Below are 25,542 nucleotides of genomic sequence, written 5' to 3'. Positions count from 1 at the left end.
ATTTCCAGATCTTTATTAGCAAGGCCAATAACAGTACTGAACAGGAGAACTTGTAAATAAAAAAAAAACACCAAACACAAAAAACCCAAGACACATGAAGGAGAAACAGAAGCTAAATCCATATTTCTCTAATAATTACCCCTATTTATAATGATCATAGACCTTATATCTGAATGATAGCACAGTTCAAATATTGAAGTAGTATTACTTCAGCTTTAAAAGAAGATACGATTTTGCATTGGAGATTTTATTAGGTTTGTGGAACTACTTTTGATATAACCTTTCCTGGTTCTCTTTTCTCCTGTGTATTAGCTCTACTAAAGCTACCAAGCTATAACTAGCAAGGACATCTCTTCACCTATCGTCTCTATTCATACCATCGCCATGAGACCCCTACAAACTGGACCTGCTAAAGAGATCTCTGAATCTAGTAAGACCAAAAAAAAAATATTTCACAAGTACTAGTGAGCAAATGGAAATTAAATCAACATTTGTCCTCCAGTGGTAGGCATTACCTAATTCTCCAGAAGTCTGTAACGTTCTTTCATATTTCAGTTATCTTGATAATCATCTTCCTTGATGCTGACATGAAAAACTGATAAGATTACACCAGTGCTGAAAGAAAGCTTAAGTGCTTTTGATTCAGTGCACCCTGTGTACAAAGCATTATGTGCTGCTTTCACATATTAGCACGGAAAGGCATTTTTACATATAAAAGATACTTTTACATGTTTTTCAAAGGATAGCCACTTAACAACATCTTCTTAACCAAGAATTACTGATGCTGGGGAAGGTTCATACTTGTCTTCTTCTTTTACTTTTTTGTTTGTAATAAATATTTTAAAATTATGTAGTTGACAATTTGCATATAATGCCGATACTTAGTCTATCAGGCAGTTTGAAGTATAATCATGAGGTCTTATAACACAGGTGTTTTAATGTCTTCCATACCTTTTTAATTTATGCATATCTTATTAATTTAATTAAATTTATGAAAATATGAGTTGTCCATGCCTGTTCTGTATGTTTCCCATTTGGGACTTCAGATATGAGAGGACATAAACCTTTCTTATTTAAAAAATGGGCTAGATATTATTTTGTTTGTGGGGTCACAAATAACACAGTAGTTTGGTTTCTTTTTTGGACTATGCCCAAATATTCACCAAATGTAATTTGAGGTAGGTATTGAAACAGCAGTTTTGTTATTATTGGCTGAAGCTGAAAACTCAGAGCTTAGTTGAGTGTATTTTAATATTTTTTTTGTTCCAGAAGTCAGTCTCCAAATAAATAAACCTTTATTGAATACATCAAAAAGAGAGTTCGTGGCATTCTCAACCTAACTGATATGCAGAACCACTGGAAAGGGTTTTGGATATTCAGTAAATTAGTGTTTTGAAGGACCTGTGATTTGGTAGGCAATGAAAACCCTATTTGATTTAGTGTTAAGTAATTTTTATAATAAATGTAAAAAAAAATCTCAGTGAAGTTGAATGCTATTCATGTTTGGTGGTGTTAAGATTTAAAAAAAAAAAACAAACCCACCCAAATTCTGACACCTAAAGTCTTCATGTATTGCCATAAAGCATGATAATTTGATATTGGTAAATCCACAAAGAATAGACTGACACTGATTTAAAAAGGTCTTGGTCATGTATGAGTGTATCAATCAATGCTGCTGTGACTGTTCAAGTTACATTGGTTGAATTGTTCTGTCTCTGCTTTAGGTAGTTTAGTTACAATTCCATCTTTGACTCTTTTGATATGGATTTGCTGGTACAGGTGAATATTTTGCTGCCTGCATGGGTACTTTCTGGTGTTCTGATTCCTCTTTAATTATCTCCTGCATTGTAATATGCACAATTTTTGTGTAGCTGAAGCTGCATGCCTTTTCAGACTAAAAGTCTGTCATCTCAAGCTTACTTTAAAACAACTGGTTCATAATCACTTGTTTCCTCCAAGACAGAAGAGAAATGCTGTGTTCCAGCCTTTGCTGGGGAGGCTTGTGGGAAGCAATATTGTGCAAGTAATAAGTTTCCAACAGGGTGTTACATGGCTCTTTGCTGTCCTTGTTGGCTGAAGTTTTAACTTTTGTCTCCTGTAGCTTCAATGTTCTAGTACTGTAATAGAAAGTTGCTTTTGAACTGGAAATAGAGAGTCTTTTAAAAGACACGTTAAAAACCCCAATATAAATATGCAAATTAGAGTGTATGGTTGTAAAACTGAGTAGTTATATAAGGATCAGCCTGAACATCAGAAAGCCTTTACGGTTCTGCTTCTGTGTATCATAAATTTGTATTCTAATTTTTTTAGAATTAAAAATGATCTCCCTGTATATGTTTCTCCCCTGGTCTCCATATTTTCTGTTTAGGAGTGTCTTCAAAATACATTTCATCATACTCATGATAATACTTTACACCCTGTCATCTAAAATATATGATGAAATGGAGAACAAATTTAAGATCTGATCCTATGGCTGAGGCACACACACAGTACATCTATTCATCAGTGACATGATCTATCTGCATACAGTGATTCCTCTGAAATTATAGCAGCTGTACTGAACAGTTATTGGAGTCTCACTAGTGTTTGCAGCATATAAAAGTAATTATATCCATGAACACTGAAATCTCCAGAAATTAAATACTACACCAGAGAACAAAACCAATACCGCAGTACCAAGCAAAGAGTCAGGCCTCATTATCAAGTTTGACCTTCCATGTGAAGCGAATTACAAAACTATTCATGGGCTTAAATATTTACAAAGAGTCCTCATTCAATTAGTCTCCATTTGATAGGGTAACATCCTTCCTTGGTGATGACAAAAAATTCCAGATCTGACTCAGATTTTTTTTGAGAGCACTAGGACTTCTTGGGAGTGCTGAGTGCCTTACAGGCTCTGAGGGCATGAAGTGTCACATTTTCTAAAGAGTATCAAATAATTAGGTAAATCTATTCAATGTATTTAAATACATAGTAACCCAAAATCTTCAACTTGTCAAGGAAAGTTATACATACCATTATATTAAAGCAGTAGAACAGACTTCTCATGCTTGTTCAGTATAATTGTGCAGGTTTTATAGAATAATATTTATGTAATTATTACTGTCAAGCAAAATTGCTTCACCAAAATTGAATACATGTAATAATTTAGAAAACTCCATATCTCTAACCTATCATTTTTTCATGTGATATATGAAGATATATATTAAAAGAGAGGAAGTATTTTTATGGTTCATTTTCAATCCATTATTTTACATGACAAAATTATGAAATGGCTTATAGATCGTAAACCTCAGGAGCCTCTTCCTGCCAGTCAGTATGTAATTACTTTCATGTTAATGGATAATGCATCATCAGAGCAACACTTAGAAGCATACATATTTACTGAATGCACTTTACTGAACTTTAAGTCTTAAATTAGCGATATACAGATTATCAAAGAAGGAGATATTAACAACCAGCTATATTTAGCAAATATTAATGCCAGAATATGTATTAAAAGTTGTGTAACCCTCTTCTTTAAAATTCATTATAAGGTCTTATTTCAGAAGACAGAAAACGCCATCATTCAAAATACTAAAGAGTTTGTGAGTTATTTGTTGTTCTTTTGGCAACACTAACCTGTTAACAAACATTCATGTATCTGACAACAAAACATCAAGGGACACATTTGTAATAAAAGCTTAAATTATTGCAGTGGTTTTTAGTCACTTAAAGGATATTTTCTATCACTTGTTCATCATATAGCCAAAAACCAAAAAGGAGATTCTGTGCTCAGTGATGTTATCACATCTTCCTCACAATATATATGAAAAAAATATCTTTCATTTTCCATTTAGACTGGCTTGGTAGCTGCCAAACATTTTAATGTAGACCATAAAGGCTGTAAGAATAGCTGAATTGCATGAAGTGAAAATGAAGCAGCTACATCCATAGTTTGGTTTTATGTTTATAGTACATACTGACGTGATTGTCAGGAGTAAAGGAGAAAGGGAGAAAAGATCCATAAGAATACATTCAGATTTAAGTTTAACCTTCAGTCTCAATAAATATTTTTTCCATAATCAGCAAAATAATCAAACTTTAGTTTCTAGAAAATCTGCATTTTGTTATTAGACGCCTAAGTGTTTAAAAAGGTGTGAACTGCAGTTGAAACTGCTTTTTTTAGCTGGGGAAAAGCTTAATTTAGAAATGACCATCTTCCCTGTAGCTCTTCAGTTTTTATGCCTAACGAGCATATGCTAACCTGGTTCACTTAAAGGAGACATTTAGTCTTAGCATTCTGCTCAGGTTCCTCTCTTTACTCTGCTTGTTGGAATGTTTAGTGTATTACCCAAACTTCCACCAAATTTGGTCAGTAGCATTCTAATCAAAAAGCCATTTGGCAAGGTGAGATGGAACAGGTTGCATACACATGTAAACACAACGTGATGATACAAGTCGCATTCACTAGCAAAACCAACCTATAAAAGCATGGTCTAGAATCCTAGAGCTACCCATTCAATTCATACCAGTTAGGCAGAGAAAAAGGTGTAGTTGTATCCATAGACTGGCAGACAAACTTGCCTTTCCTCAGTCACTAGCTGGATCTTACATTAGACATTTTTTCAATGTAAAAACATATTTTGTTTTTGAGAATTGTGGTAAGACAAGGTAGGATATTCATGATTCCTCATTAGCTACTGTGATACTCTAACAAAAATGTGTCAGCACAGCATCAGTGAACCAAAAATAACTCCCTGGGAAGCTCTGTCTCACCTGTGTTATGCTAAATGAAGTTCACGTTTAGGAAAGAACAGGATCTTTTATTTATGGATTTAACCAGGGAGATATGGGAATCTTTTCAGTACTACGGCTGGTCACATGTATGATTGCAGGCATCAAAAGCTCAATCCAGTGGAAAATTGCCTAGGACAGAAGCCTGACTGTAAGCTTTAATATTCTTTGCTTTCTAGACTAATTTATCACATCATTGTGTAAGCTACAGAATGGGTCATTCACTATTGAGTTCCTTAGCTTACTTGATACTGTAGGTGTAAAGACAAAAAAGTAGACAGCATAGCATATTTGGAAATTACCACCCTATACAGAATTTAGTTTTCAAGCTTTGTTTGAAAGCCTAAAAGGAGGCTAGAGTCTACGTGCTATCCTAACAAAATTAACCAAAATAAATTAGCTGGCCTCTAACAAGTTCTATAGGATGACCATGAACCACAGGCACTGATTTCTTGCTCACTTCCAAACATCATTAGAGACTGAGCTGCAGCAAAAGGCTCTCCTTTGATTATAGTTTTCTATTGTTAACCCACCTACAAACCCTGTGAACTATGCTTCTGCGAACAGAACAGATTGGTACAGATGAGAGACCATTCCACACAGCCGTTCTTTTGTTTCAAAAGAGAGTAGGTTTCTTCATAATTAATAGAATTCATACTAAAAGTGGGACATTTTCAAAGAAGATGGCTACTTAGACTAAAAAAAAAAAAAAAAAAAAAAAAGGAAAAGCTGTGAAATGAACTTTTCTTCTCATTTAATGAATGTTTCTCATTTATTAGTAGTATTCTGAACACGCTGCCTGGAGCTGAACATATCTTCTCCTGCCAGCTTTCAAGATGAAAAGTAGTTATTGCAATTTTCATATTTAAAAAGATGATGTCTTAATGTAAAATTAGCAATCCTTTGAATAGTAAATTTATGCTTGAAAATACACCTGAAGTACCTTAAAGACAATTCCACCATGTGCACAATGATGTATTTGTTCAACTGTCGAAGAAAAACAGACTTATCAAAGGTAAATCTAATAGAAGACCACCCTGATATTAGGAAAAATTCTTTGAGTTCTCCATGTACTGTGAATACCAAATAAATATTTATGCAATTCAGGTACTTTATTTCAGATAGATCTGAATTTTATTGTATATTTCTATACTATAGATGGCTTGAACTAGCCACTTTCAGTAAATATTTTCTAGAGATTTTTTTTGTGCAATGCTCATTAATTTTATGCTAAGTATCACAACTATACCACCCATACCACTCAATAAATGTTTTGCAACTACGTGTTATCACAGTGATTAGCAAGCTGTTGCATGAAAACAATACTTGGGATTCAATGACCCTTTGATTTTTGATTCATACAGCTGGTTCCAAGTTTTTCTCTTATTGTTATTTTATTGACTTCTCACAATAATTTAAAGATTTTTCCTCCCCTTTTTATTTTCTTTTTCTGAAAAGTATTGTCTCTGAACTATTCCGAGTACACGCTTTTCTACTGATCTATTACCAGCTACATTATTAATTACATTATTAATTACCAGCTACATTATTAATTACATTATTAATTTTAGGGGCACTCAGAAATCATCAAAAAACATCCTGGGCTGACTTGGCTTTAATGGTCTTTTTCTTACTGTTTCTAATCCTATGAAATAAATCCCAAGCTGTAATAAACCCTAACCAAAAATTATTTTCATCAGCTGCCAATACATCAAACCCAACCAATCCACATGCTTCTTCCCTGTCTCCATCCCAAGCCAAACAAATAATAGTTGTGCTGGCATTTCTCCTTTATACACTTAAGGCCACCTGGTTTCTAATCAGCAGTAGAAGGTAACTGCTTTATAATTCTCACCTTACTAGCTGCAAACTGGAGCAGTTTTCTGCTCTCATATTTAGTTTATTCCTCATTTCTCTCATTAGTGATGTGTGGGAACCTAACTATTTCCTTGAAAAAGTTAATCTTTCAAATTACCCACCAGTTTTTCACTTTGCATATTAGCTGGTATTACATTTAAGGGAAAATGTGTAACTTGCAAGGAATGAATATTAAATTGTTAGCAGAACATATCTGCTTTTTTTTTGTCTGATGAAAACGACTTTTAAGAGGGGTGAATATGTAATTTCAGGTATATGATAAATATTGCCTGTCCAGGTTGTGGCATTTTGTGGCTAGATCCAGCACTGATACTACAGTGGGTACATGTGAGGTGTCTGGCACTAGAATGGAATTCAGAATACAGACTGTTTGAAGGGCAATGACATTCAGACATGGAAGGAAGAGTCTGGAGTCTGAGTGCCTGGTACCCAAGGCTATTTCTGTGGATTTTTTAACAGATGGTCATTTATGTAAGATAAGTAACAGGCAAAATACTTTGGGACTACAACCCAGAACTGCCTCTTTTTAAGTAAGTACCCTAAATGCTAGCTATACCATCAATGTTCCTAGCAAAACTCCAGCTCCTTCTAGCCCATGAGATCCCCAGCCTTCTACCCTCTTCCCTCCCTCGTTCTGCACACCAGCTGCTATTGCTGTCTATCACTGTGTGTTTTTCTCTAGGAAAATGTATGCTTATACAGACATAAACATAGAAACTATTTCCTGAGTTAGCATGGTAACCTCCTGACTTTGATATAAACTTTGAAGTTATGCTGGTTTGAGTAGGAGGTTGGGCTAGATGGCCTCTAGAGGTCTCTTCCACACTATATTTTTGTATCATTCTAAGGTTACGTGAAAGAGATTGTGACTCACTTCATGGCTGTTATAAGGCAACTTTAACCACATGTGTGAAAGATATTATTTCAGGATGTGAATGCCAAGTGGATCAGAGGATTCTGCCAGTTCTCTGGATCTCACTGGGGCTTGACAGGGGCTAAACAGGGACTTCACTTCTTGCAGTTCTTGGTGGGACAGTTCTCTTGGATGTCAAAACTATGGTTTCAGCACAGTAACCTACCAAGTGTAGAAACTTCCAAAGTCAAACCACCATGAAGTGGGAGTTCTGGACTTCAGAGCTCTAGTGTAGAGAAATCAGGTTTCCCTAAGTGCTGCCTACGCCTTTGTTTTTTTCAGTATTGTTTACGTTGTAGGGCATTAGTCCTTACATATTCATAAAATTATTTTCTGTGCAAACTACAATGAACTACAATGCAGCCTGAAGGTCTGTGTCTGCCTATTCCCCCTCCCCCCCTTCTCCATCACTTATTAGAACAAAAAAAGAATGTTGATTTGGAAAATGGACTAGTATTAATAGTAATAAAAAAAACCAACATATATTCCATTCCATGTTAGCATCACAGAACAGATCACTGAGTATTTGGTTCAAGGTAGTAACAAAAAGGAGATCACACAAAACACTGATTACTCAAAAGTATAATTCATAGGAGTTACTGGATACTTTTTCCCAAGTCAGCACAGTCAGGCAATCCCTTTTTCAGAAGCGTAGATCTTGGGGGAAGGACATGGACTAATTAAGGATGCATCCAGGTTACATGCTTCAAAGCAGCTGGGCTTTCTGACTGCTGCATTTCTAACATATGTTGTGAAATCTTCTTAAAACACTGCAGCAGTTCAGATGCCTTAGTCTATTCAGCTGTCACAATGAGAAGCGGTTCTATTGGAAGGAAGGAATATTTTGTCTTTCCCAGTTTCTGTGAATATGTAACTATATTGGCCATTTTATTACTTGATGCAACTGCAAGTAATTCCAATGAAAATGCCATGTTTTATTCTGAAACTAATCAAAACACTGGGCTTTATTTTCTGCTTCCTTGTACTTTGCATGGCTACTTGCTCTGGTGAAAAGAGCCTGCTCTCCAGTTTTGGTGACATCTTTCCACAGTTATAAGTAACTACCCTGAGACTGGGGTATTTTTATTAGTTTTGCCATCACCATGATGTTCTCTACTTCTTTTCACATACAGTGTGTCACACCTCCTGAATGGTAATGAAATTACACACATATAAACAATTTCTATAACTACAACTGTAGTAATTACAGAGATTAATTCTATGACAAGAAAAGATGGAATTTTATTGCATGAGGGTGCTAAGTGTGATTGTAAACAAAGGGAATAATTCCTGCATAAGCTATGTCAACTGATCATTGAGAAAAGGAATAGTAAATAACAGAAAAAATAAAATTCTCACTTCATTAGGAACCAGTAATATAAACTTTCCATAAAGTATCTAGGGAATGTTGGCTCTGCTTACCCTTCAATTTCATTATTATATATATGCTTTGTTCTGTAGTTGGAAGACATATCAAAATTGTTTTCCCTTAATTCAGAATTTTCTTCTTCAGGTCAGCTTGCATTCCAAAATGAACAGTCTTGAAATGTGTGAGTTACTGCGTGATGTTGTAAACAGCGTAGTGTGTCAGCTGAATCAGGCTGCTGAAAAAGTATAGATCAATAATTTGATTTATTTTTAGGTCTTATATTGCTCCTCTCTGTCCTAGATCCTGCTAGTCTTCTTTTAGACTGAAAATGTGAAGGTCAGTTTGAAGTCATGATCACATAATAGTTCTTTTTATATCGACAGCTGAGACTGGCCTAGGGGGATATTTTTACTTATGTCTTAATCTTTTGGGGAGCAGAATAGAGTCTGGCCAGATTACAAAAACATGCAGTGAAACTACAAGGTCTGTCACTTCATACGTAACTTCAACCTTCATTGAGAGCACAGAAGAGCTGTGGGTGTTCAGTGTGCCTGCAAATCAGATTACAATCTCCAATCATCAGTGTAGCCCATTAAGGTATATATTTATAGTTCTGCCATATAACCAGTTTCGGTATATATTTCCTACAGGTGGTGGATGATGAAACCGATTTTAAAAGTATTATTTACAAGATGATTAAGGATCATAGAGTTTTACCTTCCTGTAAGTCAGTTACTGAGACAAATCATAATAGATACACACTGGGTCTTTCAACCACATGCTATATCTCAACAGTGATAAATTTCAAAGAGGTCAATAATCTCTGAACGTTAATGATCAGGGCCCACAAAACAGTTTTCTTAAACTACACAGCAAAGAGATAATTTATAAGCTTATTAGCTAGTCCAGCTATAGTTTATTGCCAATGTTAATTTATGGGTATTCAGGAATTCCCTCTTTTCTTTGAATATAAGCAAACGTACTGCTTATATATGTACTACACATGTAAGATTCATGATGCTCTGAGTCTGTCCACAATAGCGTTCACAGCTTTGGAGTCATAAATCAGCATGAACTGCATGTGTAAGAACATTTAAAATAGATCAGTATTAAACAGAATATAAAACCGCTTACTGTTGCACATATACACGCTGTAATTGGAAGGTGAGAAGTCTTCTTTATGAATTCATCAAAAATGTTAAGGTTCAGATGGCAAATTTTTGTCCCACTGCTTTGTTTAATAAAAGTCTACTTTTTGCGCTTCAGGAAAGACGTGTCTCTTTCTAACAATCAGTGTCAGGACCCCAAATGAACCTGTCAGTGCAGAAGAGTGCAGAAATTGTACTGCCCCCTGAACAGACTGTATAATAAAAAAAATAACAAATAATAAAAAAATAATTAAAAAAGTAAGTTGAGCCTCTTTTAGAAGAGAGTCTAGATTAGCACCTCTGGAACTTATAATGTGAAACGTTAAAAGAAAAAACTTTTAGCAAGGCAGATTGGAAACTTAAATTTTATTTTAGTGACATAACTACATTGGGATATGACAATGGCAATTTTTCAACAGGGGTTATCTGGCAGCTATTCTGAGTAAAAGTCAATGTTATACTGAAATGGGCATCCAGAAGATGTTATGCTACTTGTTTTGATCAGCAAAGACCAAGGTGAAAAGCCAAATGATTGAGGTATCTACTTATTCAGGACCATCCTATGTGCAGAACTTTGCAGGCTATATCTTAAAGCAATTTTCTTCTTTTCATAATGTCCTAAACATTCCTGCTAAGTAGTAAAACAATATTGGGAGGGTCTTTGCATTAGAATGTATAACCTAGGTCTTTCTGAAGAGATTCATTTTTTTTGTATTATTTAAAAGGTAAGATGCTGAAGAGTCTATCTATTTATTTATTAAATTGTGTAGTGAAATCTTGTTATCTCCACCTGCATTTCAAAGTTCATATTCATCACTGAAACTATCAATCACTGGCCCACAATATCATCTGTTCCTTCCAAAATTATTTTCTGAACTTTATTTTCCAGTTTGCTACTAATTTATTTCACTGCAATCTTACTGCTAAAGCATTTCACTTGTCTTTAACTGCTTTCCGAATCTGTATCACTTGCTTTAAACACAGTGGCTACGTCTTTTTTATTTACTTTATTCATTATTCTTCCTCTACCTTCTGAAGGTAGCTATGTGCCATCCCCTCCTTTTTCACTGTCTTCAGTACCTGAATTACTTCTCCAGACAGTGCATGGTAGCTGTCTGTCATCCCTGGAAGGAAAAACTTCTTCTTCCTGTGCTGATGATGCTTAGTTTGTGGTATTATTGATGCACGAGAGAGAATCCAGAGTGCAGTGATACAAATGTGAGGACCACCGATACCTTAGTGTGGTGCATACCAGATTCCATGTCTTGGTATGTACACTTGCACAGTGAGAGGAGCCGCAGTAGTGGAAATATCAGGTTATAGCAGGAGTACCAAATTTCTCAGCAAAGCTGAGAAAATAAAAAGGTGAGAAATACCAAAAAAATGAGTACAGAAAGAGAGATGGATGGATATTTGAATGGTGCAATATGTGAATGGAAGTCACCTTCCATGTCACTAAATCCTGCAATCCCAGAAAAGCACATCATGTTATCTATCCCTTTATTGTATTTCTCAGGCTCTGACAACATTTGGAATTCCTGCCTTAATTTCTTTAATTAGAAGACTACTTCAAAATGTCACTACTCTGATTATGGGTGATCTTTTAACTTACCATGGCCATTCCATACTCATATTGCCCTCTGTACATTTTTGATGCTGTTTCAAAAATTTAAGTGGACTATGTCAGCGTGAACATATCTTAATTATCTCATGTGACATTTCTGCTGTATTCTGTTTTAAAAACTGTGCTCGAACCTTCCAAAACCACTTTTGCATTATTCTGCAGATACAAAATGGATCTATGGGCCTGTGAAGAGTTTTATGGAGAGATTTACAGGCAGACATGCAGTGAAACCTTCAAAGTTTATCATAGCCTAACTCTGAGAAAACATATTGAAATCACTGGGGATTAGAAGGATAAACAGGACTCATTAACAGGACTAAAATAAACCACTTTCATCTTCTAAATGTCTATTTTTAATCTATTTCATTAATAACTAGCTAAGTAGATCTTTGATTACCAAATTCAGTAGACCTACATTTATTTATATCTTCTAGGAGTTCTTCCCTAATCCTAGAGTTTAGGCTGCAGTTGCAACTAGAACCATTGATAACTGAATATAATAAAAGAAAAAAGGAACAGCTGTGAAAAATCCTTTACAATTATGATGAACGGCATATTATCAAAGTTTACTATGCAAATTGTACTCTGCACATTGGTTGAGATAGTTCTAGAAAAGGACATAAACCAATGCCAAATTAAATTGGAAGTCTTTTGTGAAATGTAAAGATTTTATACAGCACTTCAAATTTAACTTTGAATTTTGTTAGCATCAATGTTTCTGGAAACTTTAGCTGATCCAAGCCATTTCCATTGGAACTTTTGATAATAACTAAGTTGCTTGGAGAATAAATATACTCGTTAGTTATTCATTCATTCATTCATTCATTTACTTAATTTTACCCATAACAGTTTCATTAGTACACAGAAACTTGGCACTCTGGCACTAAATATCCAGTTAGAATTTTGAAAACAAAAAAAACACAGCTAACTAATAGATCAAGCTTGACTTATGCTTACTTATAAAAATTAGTTTTTTTAATCAAGCTTGACTTTTTGCCATAGTATCTGTGAAAAGATTTTTATGTATGACTACAATAAATAATTTAAAACATATCAAAATGGATCCAGAAGGGATCAAATCTCTCACAACTGTCCAGGGAAAAAAGTACAATGGTTGCAAATTCAAGTTATGTATCAAAACCAAAATATATAAAAGATATGAATCCAACCAACTACTTTTTAGGCAGTAACTGATCTTGAAATTGAACTGATAGAATGTTTATCTCTATTTCTCTAGGAGGGTGTACAATACATTCCTTTTTATACCCATCAAAGGAGTAAGAGCATGGACAACATCTGGCATAGTACTACTGTAGAGAAGCTGCAGTCTGTTCTGAAGGCAGGTCATCAGTAAGTCAAAAGCTGCTCTTGACAAGATCTTCCTTATACAATCTCTATCTTCATTCTAATACAGAGCACTTCTAACTTCTTTCTGCCTATCAGTGGATGGGCATTCAAGGGCCGACACTGCTTACTAAGGCTATAATTGGAACAAGATGATCTTAAGGTCCTTTCCAACCCTAACTATTCTACGATTCTATGATACTGTCATGTCTTAATATTTTTTTTCAGTGTGCTATAATTCGGTAGCCTGTCTTAGCCAATCTCCATATACATTACAATACAAATGTAATAATGACATTGAATAGAGCTGAATATTTCTATTTCCTTCAGAGGGCAGTGTATCTGTCTTAGAGTGAAGAAATATGCTATCTTGAATTGTTTTCAGTTTTGTTTCAATTGCATGCCTCATTCCCAAGTATGACAGAATGCATAATATATTCAGTCCATTCAGGTATCTGCTTTCCATTTTAACAGCCTTTTTGGTATACACATATAGAAGAGACACACAGGAAAGAGTATTATGAGAAGCCAAAGAACTGGGAGAGAAATTACAAGATGTAATTGTGATCCTCATAACGCTGGCACAATCACTGACCATGTGTTATCCTGATGTGCTTTGCACTACTCAGCAGTTCATAAAGCTGAGAAAAAGAAAAAAGAATGAAACTAACATTTATGAATGACAGGAATCACTGACATTAGTGGACTTATTTGAAGCACTTTGTGCAGCTTTTATCATTGAAAGACAGAAGCAAAAAAAATGGAGTTTCTTAGCAGTATCATGTAATGTGAACTATTTCACATATTTCACGTGTGACTGAATTGGAGGTAAAATAAGTAATGGCTTAAGCCCTTCAAATTGTCTTGGAAATATGCAAATCATTCATGAAAAAAGTATCAATCTATTGAATACACTGATAATTGCCTCCACAAAACTGAAAAGGGACTAAAATAATGGGTATTACCTTACCTGGGTAACCTTCTCTGTTACATTGTGCGTTCGGTCTTTCACCTTAGGTGCAATAATCGCTTTCTCTGAAGAAGGAGGAGATGAAGATTTTTTTTCACTTTTGATATCTGAAAAGTTCAGTGTGAGTTGAGGAATTTTGTTTATCGTACTGTATTTGTTGAGATTTGAATCTGATGTGGATCCCAATAGACTTGACTTGATATGATTAAAAGGCCCTGAAAAATAAGAACATATACTCAGTATTTGACAAACACAGAGAAATAAGTTATCATTAATGTTTAAGTGGGATACTTGTTCATAATTTTACAAATTATCTACATTTTGAAAACAACTCTGTTGCTAATGAGAATCAAATCTAGTATTGGATGTAAATATAAAAATTCCTTTACATAGAGCCCTCAATATTTTTTAAAAGTCAGTGGATTACAAAGTACACAATGCATCCAGCCTTACTTGTTTTTATGCTACTGGATATGCTGGTATGCTTCATTGTAATGCTGGCTGAACATGAAGGCTATATTCTTATTTCTTTATAAAAGTGGAAACAAGAGATGCAGTTATATAAATGTGTCTGGGCTGAGCAAGGGCTCTATTATCACATCTATACTGTTGCTCATGCTTACAGGATAGCTAGAAAACACCTTTTGGTAAACTGGAAAATTGAGTAGACCTCTGCTCTACCCCTGTTGACTCATCAAGTAACTTAATCAATAAAAATATTAACCTCACATTGTCCTAAAAGCCTTTAATTCTGGCATGTCACAAACTCACAAAATTTATTTCTTCGTCATTGCCAACAAAATGTTGAAAACAATAGGGATACCCATATATAGAATATTATTGGAGTATTTAATATACGCTTAAACATACTACTTTAGTGCCTCATGATAGATAAAAAATGCAGAGTTTGTATATTTCATGAGGTACATATCCACTATAACTATTCTTTTCAATATTGGACAGAGTTCTTTGTGCAACAAGAAAACAATATAACAGATTAGAATGCTTGTTTTGTACTTTCTTCATAATTTTGGTCCAGAAGCCAAAGGTATTCACAGCAAGAAAAATTTTATTTTGAAAGTAATACTGGTAACAAAACAGCTATGAAGAAGTTTAGGCAGCGAGAACTAGATCCTGTTATGGATTTAAGAAAAAATCCAGGTGTTGGAGTCAGTTACAATGTGTCTATGTCTGGGATCCAACAGTACTTCTCAGATCCACACGAGACACTTAACTGCATCCTATTATTATTACAGGCAAAAATGTGATTCTTTTTCTTTTGACTGTTTTGAGGGGGCTTGTTTTGGTCTGCCTAGAGGGAAACAAGAATGGGTGCTAGGATTAAGGAATAACCAGTGGGACAGGATTAAGCCTATGGGGTAACCTGCAGAGTCAACAGCAGAACAGTTGCATGGTGCTTGTAATGTGAACAAGTGAAATTAAAGCAACCAGCTGCCTGGAGATAGCTGGAGGGAAATGTTTCAGGCAGTACTCAATTTTACATCTTTCTCTTTCTTTTTTTCTTCCTTTTTTTTATTTGCTTTCTTAGCTTAGAAGGTTTTATACCCATGCATTCTACCTCTTAAATTCATGTTAATTTTATGTTAATCTGGGCTAGAGATAGAAATCTGCTACTACTCCATTTTGAATTTAGCCACTGTGCAGAAAGGAATTCAAGATAACAAGGGTAACATGATAACAATTTGAGTACTCTCCTGGAAGAGAGCAATCCAGTGGTTCTGCTCTCAAGACTTCCTTTATTTTGTCCAAAGATCATCTGATGTGAGATAGACAAAAAGTTGTGGGCAAGTGCTCTAACCACTAAACTACAAAATCAGTTCTTATTTTCCTCCTTAGGCCAATGAACCTAGTATATTATTTTTGGAACAGTTTCACTGGAAAAAGGAAGAAAGGACTACCTTTCTTCCACAAGCAATGCTAAAAAGCCTGGTACTGAGGAGAGTGCCAAGGAATTGGAATATTGTGCTTGGACATCTTTTGGCCCAGGTAGAACTTGGATCTATCTTTTACATCATCTACATGATTCTGCATAAAAGTGGTTTTTGAAATAAATCAGTCTCCTCACAAATTAGTGAAGTGGCTAGTCTGGCTGGTGTGTGTTATGCATGTATGGTCAAACTGCAGTTTTTCAATTCTACTTCCCTACATAGTTATAGCAATTAAAAGCTTTTGAATATTGAGTAGGTTTAGACATGAGCTTGGTCTCATTTTGGGGCCGTTTGTTAGGTGAACAAAATTCTTGATACTTAGGGAACTCAAAGGTAAGAGGAGGGACCTTAGGCAAATCCATAATTACATAGTAGAAGATTTATTCTTTTAATAGTAATTTTATAGATGTTTAAATTGTATTGAAGCTTTCTTTTCTGGGATTTAATTTTTTATTGCTTCTATTCCAAGGGGAATTATTCTCCCCTTTGCTACCTAAGACTCATGTTCTAGCCTGTGACATTAGACTTAAGTTAACTGCACATGGGAATAAAACCTTGTTTTTTTTTCCACCTTCTTTTGATTTAGAAAGTGGTGATAGGTATGTATGTATCTCACTGATAATGGTAATTAATTGAAAGACATTACTAGCTTAAGTGGAGCCCAGGCTGGCAGCTATTGAGCTGGTACTTGACAGCTAGTGGACCTTTGCTAGTCTCTCTCATAGCAGAAGCAGGAAAAGAGGGTAATAACAAATCACAATTACAGTTGACACTAATTGGCATCCTGATTGACCGTTTCAGCAGAGTGGCCAAGAATTGAATGAGCAGGGAGAATGACATGCTTCTGCCTACCCTACAAAGGAGATTCTTTAAGGTTAAGTTTGAACTCCCTGTTTTTACAGTAGGATTCCATTGTCTCTGCTTACACAATGCATTGAGAATTGATTTTACTCTCCTGAGCTGACAATCCATCATCTTTTACCATCAGTAAATACATTTATAAAAGTTGTTTTAGATTACAGAGACTGAACATTTTGCCAACATACACATGAAGCAAATGAAATGATTTTGTAGTCCACAAGTTGCTTTACAGAATCTAGGTCATGCACTGCATGCAGTTTAGAGAGAAGACTTTACTAGGTACACACACTTTTTGCATCATGCATGAAGTCACAAACCAGTTTTCAGACATAGCTACAAACATTGCAATTAAACTGAATACTTTTGTTCTGAATTGCTTTCTAGAAATGGAGAAAGTCACTTAAATATATGTTCAAATAGCTTCTAAAAGACATAGCTCAGCACTGGTGAACAGGAAAAACTGCACTAAATATTATTTATACATGAAATTGGCAATGAAATTCATGCATGCACATTTTAATACTACATGAAGCTTGAAACCATACCCCCTGCCATCCAAGAACGTGAAACTAGTTTTAAGGAGAGAAAGGAGGAATAAGTGAAGATACTTCCACAAGGCTTCTGATTACCAACTACTTCATTTTTGAGATAGTTAACTGAAAACTAAGCACCTTAAAACAACAGATTGTGTTAGTGGCTCCCGCCCAACTTTGACAGGAAAACCCCTAGTAGCTTCATTAGAAGTTTTGCTTGAGTTAAATAACTGAGGTAAAGAACTATGATATGTTCTATCTCCCTCCCTTCCTTTTTTTGGAATGAACTGATAATTAAGTCAGGTGGCCATTTACAAGCTATGCCTTCACTTTTTCCAGGGAGTGGTAGTGCTTTCAGAGGATAGTTAAGGGAATAGCTACATGTTTAACAAACATAATTTAAATGATGCACTTGGCCCTAGAGAAATCAGCATGAGAATGTTGCATTTGAACATTTCATACAGCAGGCAAAGTAACATGCCATAAAGTGTGGCTGTCTGAAACACTGGAAGGTACAGTCTAGATGTATACTTTACCTTTGACATTGCGACCATTATCTGGGTTTCAGCATAATAAAAGTGAAGAAAAAGAGAAAAAAAAGACAACTAAAATCTACATCAGAAAAAGCAGAAAATATTGCTTCAAAATATATATGTAGACTTTTAGTTAAGATGAAATCACTTTGACAACTGAGAGATAATCTGTAGAACTGTTTGTTGTAGATCAGCAGGTAGTAGGACTGGCTGAGGCACCCCAGTGCAAACTGGGTGACTGCATGGGTGTGGGGCAGCGCAGGTGGCCCTGCACAGACCCACAGGCCCCATGCCTGCCCACGACTTGCATTGTGAAAGGTTTTGAACATAGCAGCAAGCTGAGCAGCACCTTTCTGAACAACACTGAGGAGAAAGATGTATCTTAAAAGCTTCTTCAGCTCTTAGGTGCCTTTCTGCAAGGTACCAGTGGGAAAGCTCTCTGTCCTCCAGGCATACCCACCCCCTGAATCCTCTCATGACATCAACCCTCTTTGGGGAGAATATTATTGTTCTTGTTGTTATTATTTAATATTTTTGTAAAGAAGCTACACAGGTGGATAGGTAAGTGCCACCGCTATTCACAGGTGCACTACGTGACCCACAGGCCACCCTACCTGGCTGCTGCAGCTCAGAGTGGATATAATGCTGGGTGAGGTAGTGAAGGATCCAGGGCCAGCAGGACATGGCCCTGCCCCTCTGTGCCGCTGGTCACTGTGAACAGGTTGCTGGCTTTCAAGGGTGCACTGGGCTCGAACTGACATTCACCTGCAGTTGTGCCCTCTGATAGGCCACCGCTGAGGGCTGAGGTGACTGTGACCCTGTCCACCCCAGCGGCAGGCCTGTCCTGCAGAGGTCCTGCCTCAGCCGCGCTCTGGAGAAGGGCTATGGCCTTTGCCTGTGAGGGGAACTGGAGGTGAATCTGGGTCTTGCCTGTGGTGTCACGTCACACCTGCTGCCTCTCTGGTTTTCCTCAGCTTCCCATGAATCAGGAAGTTTGGGACACTGAGCTGCAATGCAGATTTTGTAGGCTGAATCAGGCTCAAAAGCTTGGTTGCCCCCCCCCCCCCCTTTTTTTGTTTGTTTTTGTTTTGTTTTTATGACTGCAGGGATGTTACTGAGGGAACTTTCTGAAGAGAATAAAATTTCTGAAAGAGTCCCTCTGAACTGGTACAAGCCTGCAACATCTGGATTGCTGGCATTTCAGGTGAGAAGGGCTTGCTTGGAGTTTGGGTGGTAGGTGGGAGACACAGTTCCTGCCCTGCTGCTTTTGCTGTAAATAGGCAAATTTAGAATAGAATTCAATTGAGTACACTCAAATGAATTTAAAATCCTAAATTGTCATTTTTACTGTAATACCTTTCAGCATATAAGTGCCACAGCTATGATAATTTTACAGTGATAGGCGACTAGCCTACACAAATTAATTTAACACATGAAATAACTTGTATTCTCAATTGCGTTATCTTGCAAAAAAAAAAATATCTGACCATGGGTGAATTACTGTAGTTAATATTGAGCTAAATAATGCTGTTCTGTCAGAATTCTATTATGCTGGTTCAACTAATATTACTTGAACTGGAAGAGGTGGAAAAAAATTAAATGCAGTCCTGAACTGCATTTTCAAACAGAATAGTAGTTTTCAGTGGACTCAGGAAAAATCAGAATTATTAGGATCAGTAACCAAGATAAAAATGGAATGGAAAATATATTAAACCTTATGCTTCCTTGTGTAGTAATTTAGCCCACTGGGACTGTAGTTTACTTTTGCTTTCTGTACTTTACTTTTACTTTGGTCTTTACATCCTCCAGTGCAGTATCTACAACTTCTGCTCAGAATCTTTGAGTCCAGAGAAGATGACTTAGGCTGAATCTTGGTTACCTAACTTACATGGATAACTTTTTAACAACAACAGGGGTTTATGGCTCACTGTTAAGTAAGGCAAGCAGGACTTGCTGGCTAAATTTAAACAACTTTCAGCATAAGGTGCCAAATTCTAATATGCTTGGAAGCAGATGGCAACAAGGATGGTTACTAATTCTAATGCAATTCTGACAGCCATACTGTGTCCTGCTGTACTGTCTTAGAATGTGCATGTATGACCGAAGCTTAGGGCCAAATCCTCTACTACTTTGTAGCTTATGAAGAGTGAAGTCAGAGTGGCAGTGTTTTATCTATTTACACTGAAATTATCACATTACATGAGAGATCATAGGAATTCAAATGAATTATTTATTCCTCATAGTAAAATTTATTTTCCTTAGTATTTAGCATTTGAAAAAACATTATTCAGTGAAATAAAGCTAGAAATTTTTTGCTTCTCGATGCAGCCAGCATTAAATTATGTGGTGATTTTTGCATGAGCTTTGTACCGCCACAACCAAAGAAACTTATTTTTACACTTTTTCATCATATAACTATATGAAGATTGAACAATTGAGAAGTGCTGTAATGAAAATAAGTTCTGAAAATAAAATTTGACAAAACAGATATCTTTAAATATGTTTTATTTGAATGGGTTTTTTTTATATATCTGTGTCAATTGAACCCAAGATAAAGCTTATGCAGTGGTCCAAAAGACATGCCAAGGTTCAACCCTCCACATCCTGATTTTGAAATCTTGGCTTGAATGTGAACATGAAATATAGCAAAATGGTATGCTTTGCAATGGATTTAATTTAAATTTTGGGTTCATTTGAATTGATAAAAATCAGAGTCCAAAAGAAACAGAAATTAGAAAAGACGTATTTAACCATTATATTTAATACCGGAAGAGTAACTGGAAGGAATAATTAGTTCTGCTATTCTAGGAGTTAATCTGGGTGGCAAGGAAGCATTCGGACTTATATTTTAGGAGCTGTACAGAAGCAAAGAGCCCTTGATGCAGATCTTCTGGAAGGTAGGAGAACTTAAAGGAATTTTATATTTGTGGTCAATGTATAGGAGAAAAACAGGCAATCACTGAAAGTGAAAATTCATTTTCTTGCTTATTTGTGTATCTGCAGACAGTCTTCCATGACATATGTGTTTGAAATCTTAAAATACTCCCCATATATTTCCTGTCATCTTGCTTGAATAAAAATTACACAATTTTAGGCATTAGACCATCAGTAGCTGCTAAAGTATTGTATATGTGGCACTTTTTTGCAAAAGCTAGTTTCAGAGGTGCCTCTCCATTCACAAGGCTTTCAAACCTCTGCTGAACTGTTTTTCCAGGTTTCTCAAACTCCCCATCTCTAACAAGAAATCATGGACCACACTCACATGAGTTTGTATAATTAGAAAAGACAGTAGAAAAAGAAGACAGAGAAAACATCTTTGTCAATTTTGTTGGTTTGAAGAACATACTAACACAAAGAGAAAATCACACTTAACGTGACTTTTACACTAAGTATTTTGCCATTTCATTAAATATTTCACTAAGCATTACACAAAGTATTTCAGTGGAGCTGCTAAAAATATTTTGTCCAGAGTGAGAGAAAATTACATCTAAGTGTTGGATTGGTGAATACAAAATGTACACATTAGAGATTTAAGAAAAATAAACCGTTCAATCTCTGAAGTATTGTTTCATGCAGTCAAAGATAATCTAATATATCAGATTATGAGACAGAACTACGCAAACAATTTAACTTGATAACCTGATTTCCTCCTTTCCCCCTCCCCAATACCAGTATTAGCTTTAGGAAGGTTGGGCCCTATTTTGCTATATTGCCATAGAGAAGGCAGATGGTACTGTGAGTAGCCCCTTGATTTCACTAGTCTGTGTAGACATGAAAAGCAGTATTTAGTGTAAATAAACCTGGTATATTTGGGACATTAATATTTTTAGTGTGCTTTTGAATGTTACAGGTGATTATATTTAGTTTTGCTTACAAGCTAATGATAATTATTTTCTTAGTACATCAGGGAATACTAGATTGACTTTCTACCATACCTTCACTTGCATGACGGTCCCTAAAAATGTTCTTGGGATGGACGTTAAAGCCTTCTATGTCATGTACTGACGATGCTCGCCGTATGCTACAAATGCTTTCCTTTGATCTGGAATGGGTTAGTGGATTGCTTGTCTGTATCATATCAGGGTAAGGTCTGTCCCATTGCTGCTTAGGTGACGAATGGTCAAGAGGTCCTGATATATTAACCAAAGGTGAACATTTACTGGGTTGAATTAGTGCTTTTGTATCATCCACTTCTGAAGGACTACAGCTTTCTTTTGTAGGTGATTTAAAGTGCTTCATTGCCACTGAATCGTCACTGTGCTTGGACGAATCGACTATCACTGCATCAGGGTCTTCCTGTGGTAAAGATTGCTTTCTGTATGTTAAAAGTCTCAGTCCAGGTAACCGGAACCCAAGAAGTCTGCCTACATGTAAATACATAAAAAAGAAGAAAATTTTACATTATTTTCTTGTCATGAAAATTGTCTTTTTTTCAAACACAGTCAACATGCATAATAATAGCGATAAATAATTGACCTAGTCCTAATAAATTACAATGCTTAGCAATGGGATGTGTAAATATAGAAATATTATTTAGCTGTAAATTTGTTACAGTCATGGTTTTAAAGCATTTAATATTTCAGTCACACCCAAGTTACTGAACTCAGGATAAGGATAGCGGCATTTATTCTGCAGTCTGTTTTAAAAGAGAGGAGGTATCAGTTCTGATCGTCCTTTCTAAATGAAAAATCTATAAATCTATAAAAGGCTGCTAGAACACATCAAACTACTTTGCTTGGTAGCTGTTGTCCTGTAATAGGTATTTGTGGACTCTGTTATTAGTGGAACTCTGTGTGCTTAAAAGTGAACTGCTGATTTATTTGCTACAAATTAATCAGGAAGATATTTGTGTTAATCCTTCGGGGAAGAAAAATAAGTTGTATAACAGTTTTATTGTAATCCTTTCCAATACTTGCATTTTACAGTTGAATGAAATGTGTACTTTGAATGAGTTTAAAATTTAAAGTAAAGGAACATGCAGGAAGAAAAAAATGGTGACACAGCTCTCAAGCCTCAGTTGCACGTGTATAATGCAATTATCTTTTGTACATTTGCATGAGAGTGGACTTAGTCGGGCTTGGTATATTGAGCAGCAGGGTAGGCTATTCTGAATGAGTGGAAAACTAACAAACAACTTTGTGTAATCACAGAATGGTTTGGGTTGGAAGTGACCTTAAAGATCATCTAGTTCCAATTGCCCTGCCGTGGGGAGGTAGTGGTAAGAAATGTCAATAGCTGAGAGGAAGTGTAAAATATAGTGCAAATAGAGGAAATATAAGGAAAGAACTGTAAAATCTACAGACTCTCATAAAAACCACAAGTCCAGATAGCAAATATTTTAAGGTATTGTGTAACATAACCCGCAGATGGAGGCACAGGGACTTCTGATGTACAGAAAGCATAGGAAACAACTTAGAGAAAGAAATATTTTAAGAATAAACAAAATAAAATAATTGAAATTACCAGATGTCATTGCACAAACAGTCTGACTTATATAATAACTTCTTGTCACTCAACACTGCTACATGAGTGTTTTCCACAGTGAATCAATAGCAACATTATTTCCAGAAGACATTTTGAAATGTCTTGGTTTTCCCTCTTACTAGAATAAGAACTTCTGTTTTGGATAGCATTTAATTTTTTTTCAGTCAGTTTTGACCACCAGCATTTGTAACTTGCTAATGTTCATTAATGTTTCGCACTAAAACTTATCATCCCATACTGAAATATTTTGAAAGTGTTTCATTGGTGCCTATGCCCAACGGTAAGTGTAGTGCAACTGATAGCACAGTTGAATCATCTAACATTTTAAAATGAATGTACCATATATTTAGTATTTAATTTATTTTAAATTCTAAAAAGTGAGAATGCCCTGCACTTAAACCTGTGTAAGAGCTAAAGTTGCTATACTACCTGACTCCACAGGTCCCTCCAGTACACTGTTTAAGCACTACTACACTGTTATTTCTCCCAGTAAACTTATTCAGTTTCTGTCTATCTGCAGTTCAGAAACTTTCTGGGCCAGATATTGTGCTGGAACTGAATGTTTGGTGTACCTTACATGATTTTGTTTCAATGTTTTTGAAACACAGTTTTACTTTGACCTGCAAAGGATCCTATGGGAAACAGTTCCATAATTTTTGTCATTCCTTTGTGAAAAAGTACTTCCCCTTGCTTGCTATAAACCTGTTGCCTTGGTGGCTCTTATGATAAGAAAAATAGCTATTAATTGCTCCCTTCTTATAGTCTCAGTAGTGTTGATAGCTTTTTATACATCTATTGCATTCCTCTTTGTATACCTCTATATGCTACTGTAACTGTATTGTGTACTTCTGATCATCCTTGGCACTCTTCATTTCTAATGCATGCAATTCTGACAGTGACCTGAGCTACTTCCACAGTTGGGATCAGTGCAGTGACGTAATGGCTTTTTGTTTTGATCTTAGTTCCTTTCCTTGTAATTCCTAGTATTTGATTGCCTTTTTGAGTTACCTTCCTAGCCTGTGCTGATTTAAGATACTTTCACAACAGCTGAGATATTTCTTGATTGGTAACAGATAACTTAATCTGTATTATTAGTTTGTATTAGTCTATTACTAGTCTGTAAAAAATTTTGTTTCCTGTTTTAACACTCAGCCGCTCAGCATCACAGGATATGCCTGCAAATCTCATATCATATTCTGAATAATTTTGTGATATCTGCAATCATTCTTCCCTCACTGCTAGCACAGTTTTTTATCCAAGTAATTAAAAATTTATTAAATAATAAAGAACCTGGGAGAGTCTACCTGTAACATCTCAGTACTTAGAAATCTGGCCATTTATTTCCACCCTTTCCTCCCCTACTTTAAAGTATAAATCCATGTAGCAATTTTTCTTTTTTTTTTTTTTCCTGACAGCTTCTGAAAAAGCTTGTTGAATTCCAGTGTTTAGCGTTGAATCTATTACTCCAATGCACATACATGCAAACAGTACAGCAGACAGAAATCTCTGTGACATGAAACCAGAGTCATGCATGTTTTAAACAGCAGCCAGAGGTGCCAATTTTCTGTCTGCATAGTGATAATCAGCAGAGTGCACTTTGGGAACATGTGTATTTCTTTTACTTACTAAGTATACTTTAGCAAATTGCTTACAACTGAAATTAGTAAAGTACATTAAAAAAATATTATTTAAAAATGCATGTAGAATTGAGTTGTAAAGCAGTTTATAAATCAATTTTGAAAGCTTATTGCATCAGAAGTGAAACAAATACTATAATTCTTTTTTCATCAATTACATTGAACTTCTTATAAATGCCATTCATAAGGTTTTCTGGCATTAGACACCATTAAAGTCTTTTTGCTGGCACTCTGTTTTAGTCATATTCATGGTGGTGCAGATGGTCTTTTCTGCTTCACTAAGTTAATATGACCATGTTGTACTGCATTACTGATTTAGCTGTCTAACTGCAGTTCAGCTGGAAAGAATACTCAGGGAGAATTTTGCTTCTTGCTAAGACTCTTGGGCATGAAATAGAAAGCTTAAATGAGCTGTTCTTCTGTAACTGTAATAAATGGTCTCAAAGTTAAAATCCCTATTTCTGTTTTGTTTTTGTTTTTTTTTAATTTGAATATACTTTAGAGGAGGAGTACTGTTATTCTT

General features: G+C 35.6%; 1 protein-coding gene across 4 annotated transcripts in view; it reads right to left on the bottom strand.

Moving 5' to 3' along the window:
- The window catches only part of KCNH7 (potassium voltage-gated channel subfamily H member 7), a 235,872-nt gene that overhangs the window by 56,791 nt on the left and 153,539 nt on the right, over positions 1-25,542 (bottom strand). For 3 of the 4 annotated variants that reach the window (XM_061343960.1, XM_061343968.1, XM_061343985.1), the window contains 3 exons: positions 21,834-22,262; positions 17,902-17,922; positions 14,023-14,237 (listed from right to left, as the gene is read on the bottom strand). In XM_061343960.1, the coding sequence (XP_061199944.1) occupies positions 14,023-14,237; positions 17,902-17,922; positions 21,834-22,262 (665 nt within the window). The remainder of the gene's footprint in view (positions 1-14,022; positions 14,238-17,901; positions 17,923-21,833; positions 22,263-25,542) is intronic. The other variant, XM_061343975.1, reaches the window with a different exon arrangement.

The sequence above is a fragment of the Neopsephotus bourkii genome, unplaced genomic scaffold (assembly GCF_033783945.1).
Source record: "Neopsephotus bourkii isolate Nb327-2 ecotype Australia unplaced genomic scaffold, CSIRO-AGI_Nbou_v1 NB_196, whole genome shotgun sequence".
Lineage (NCBI taxonomy): Eukaryota > Metazoa > Chordata > Aves > Psittaciformes > Psittacidae > Neopsephotus > Neopsephotus bourkii.
Note: the sequence above shows the minus strand (reverse complement) of the source record. Positions and strands in the feature narration are given on the sequence as shown.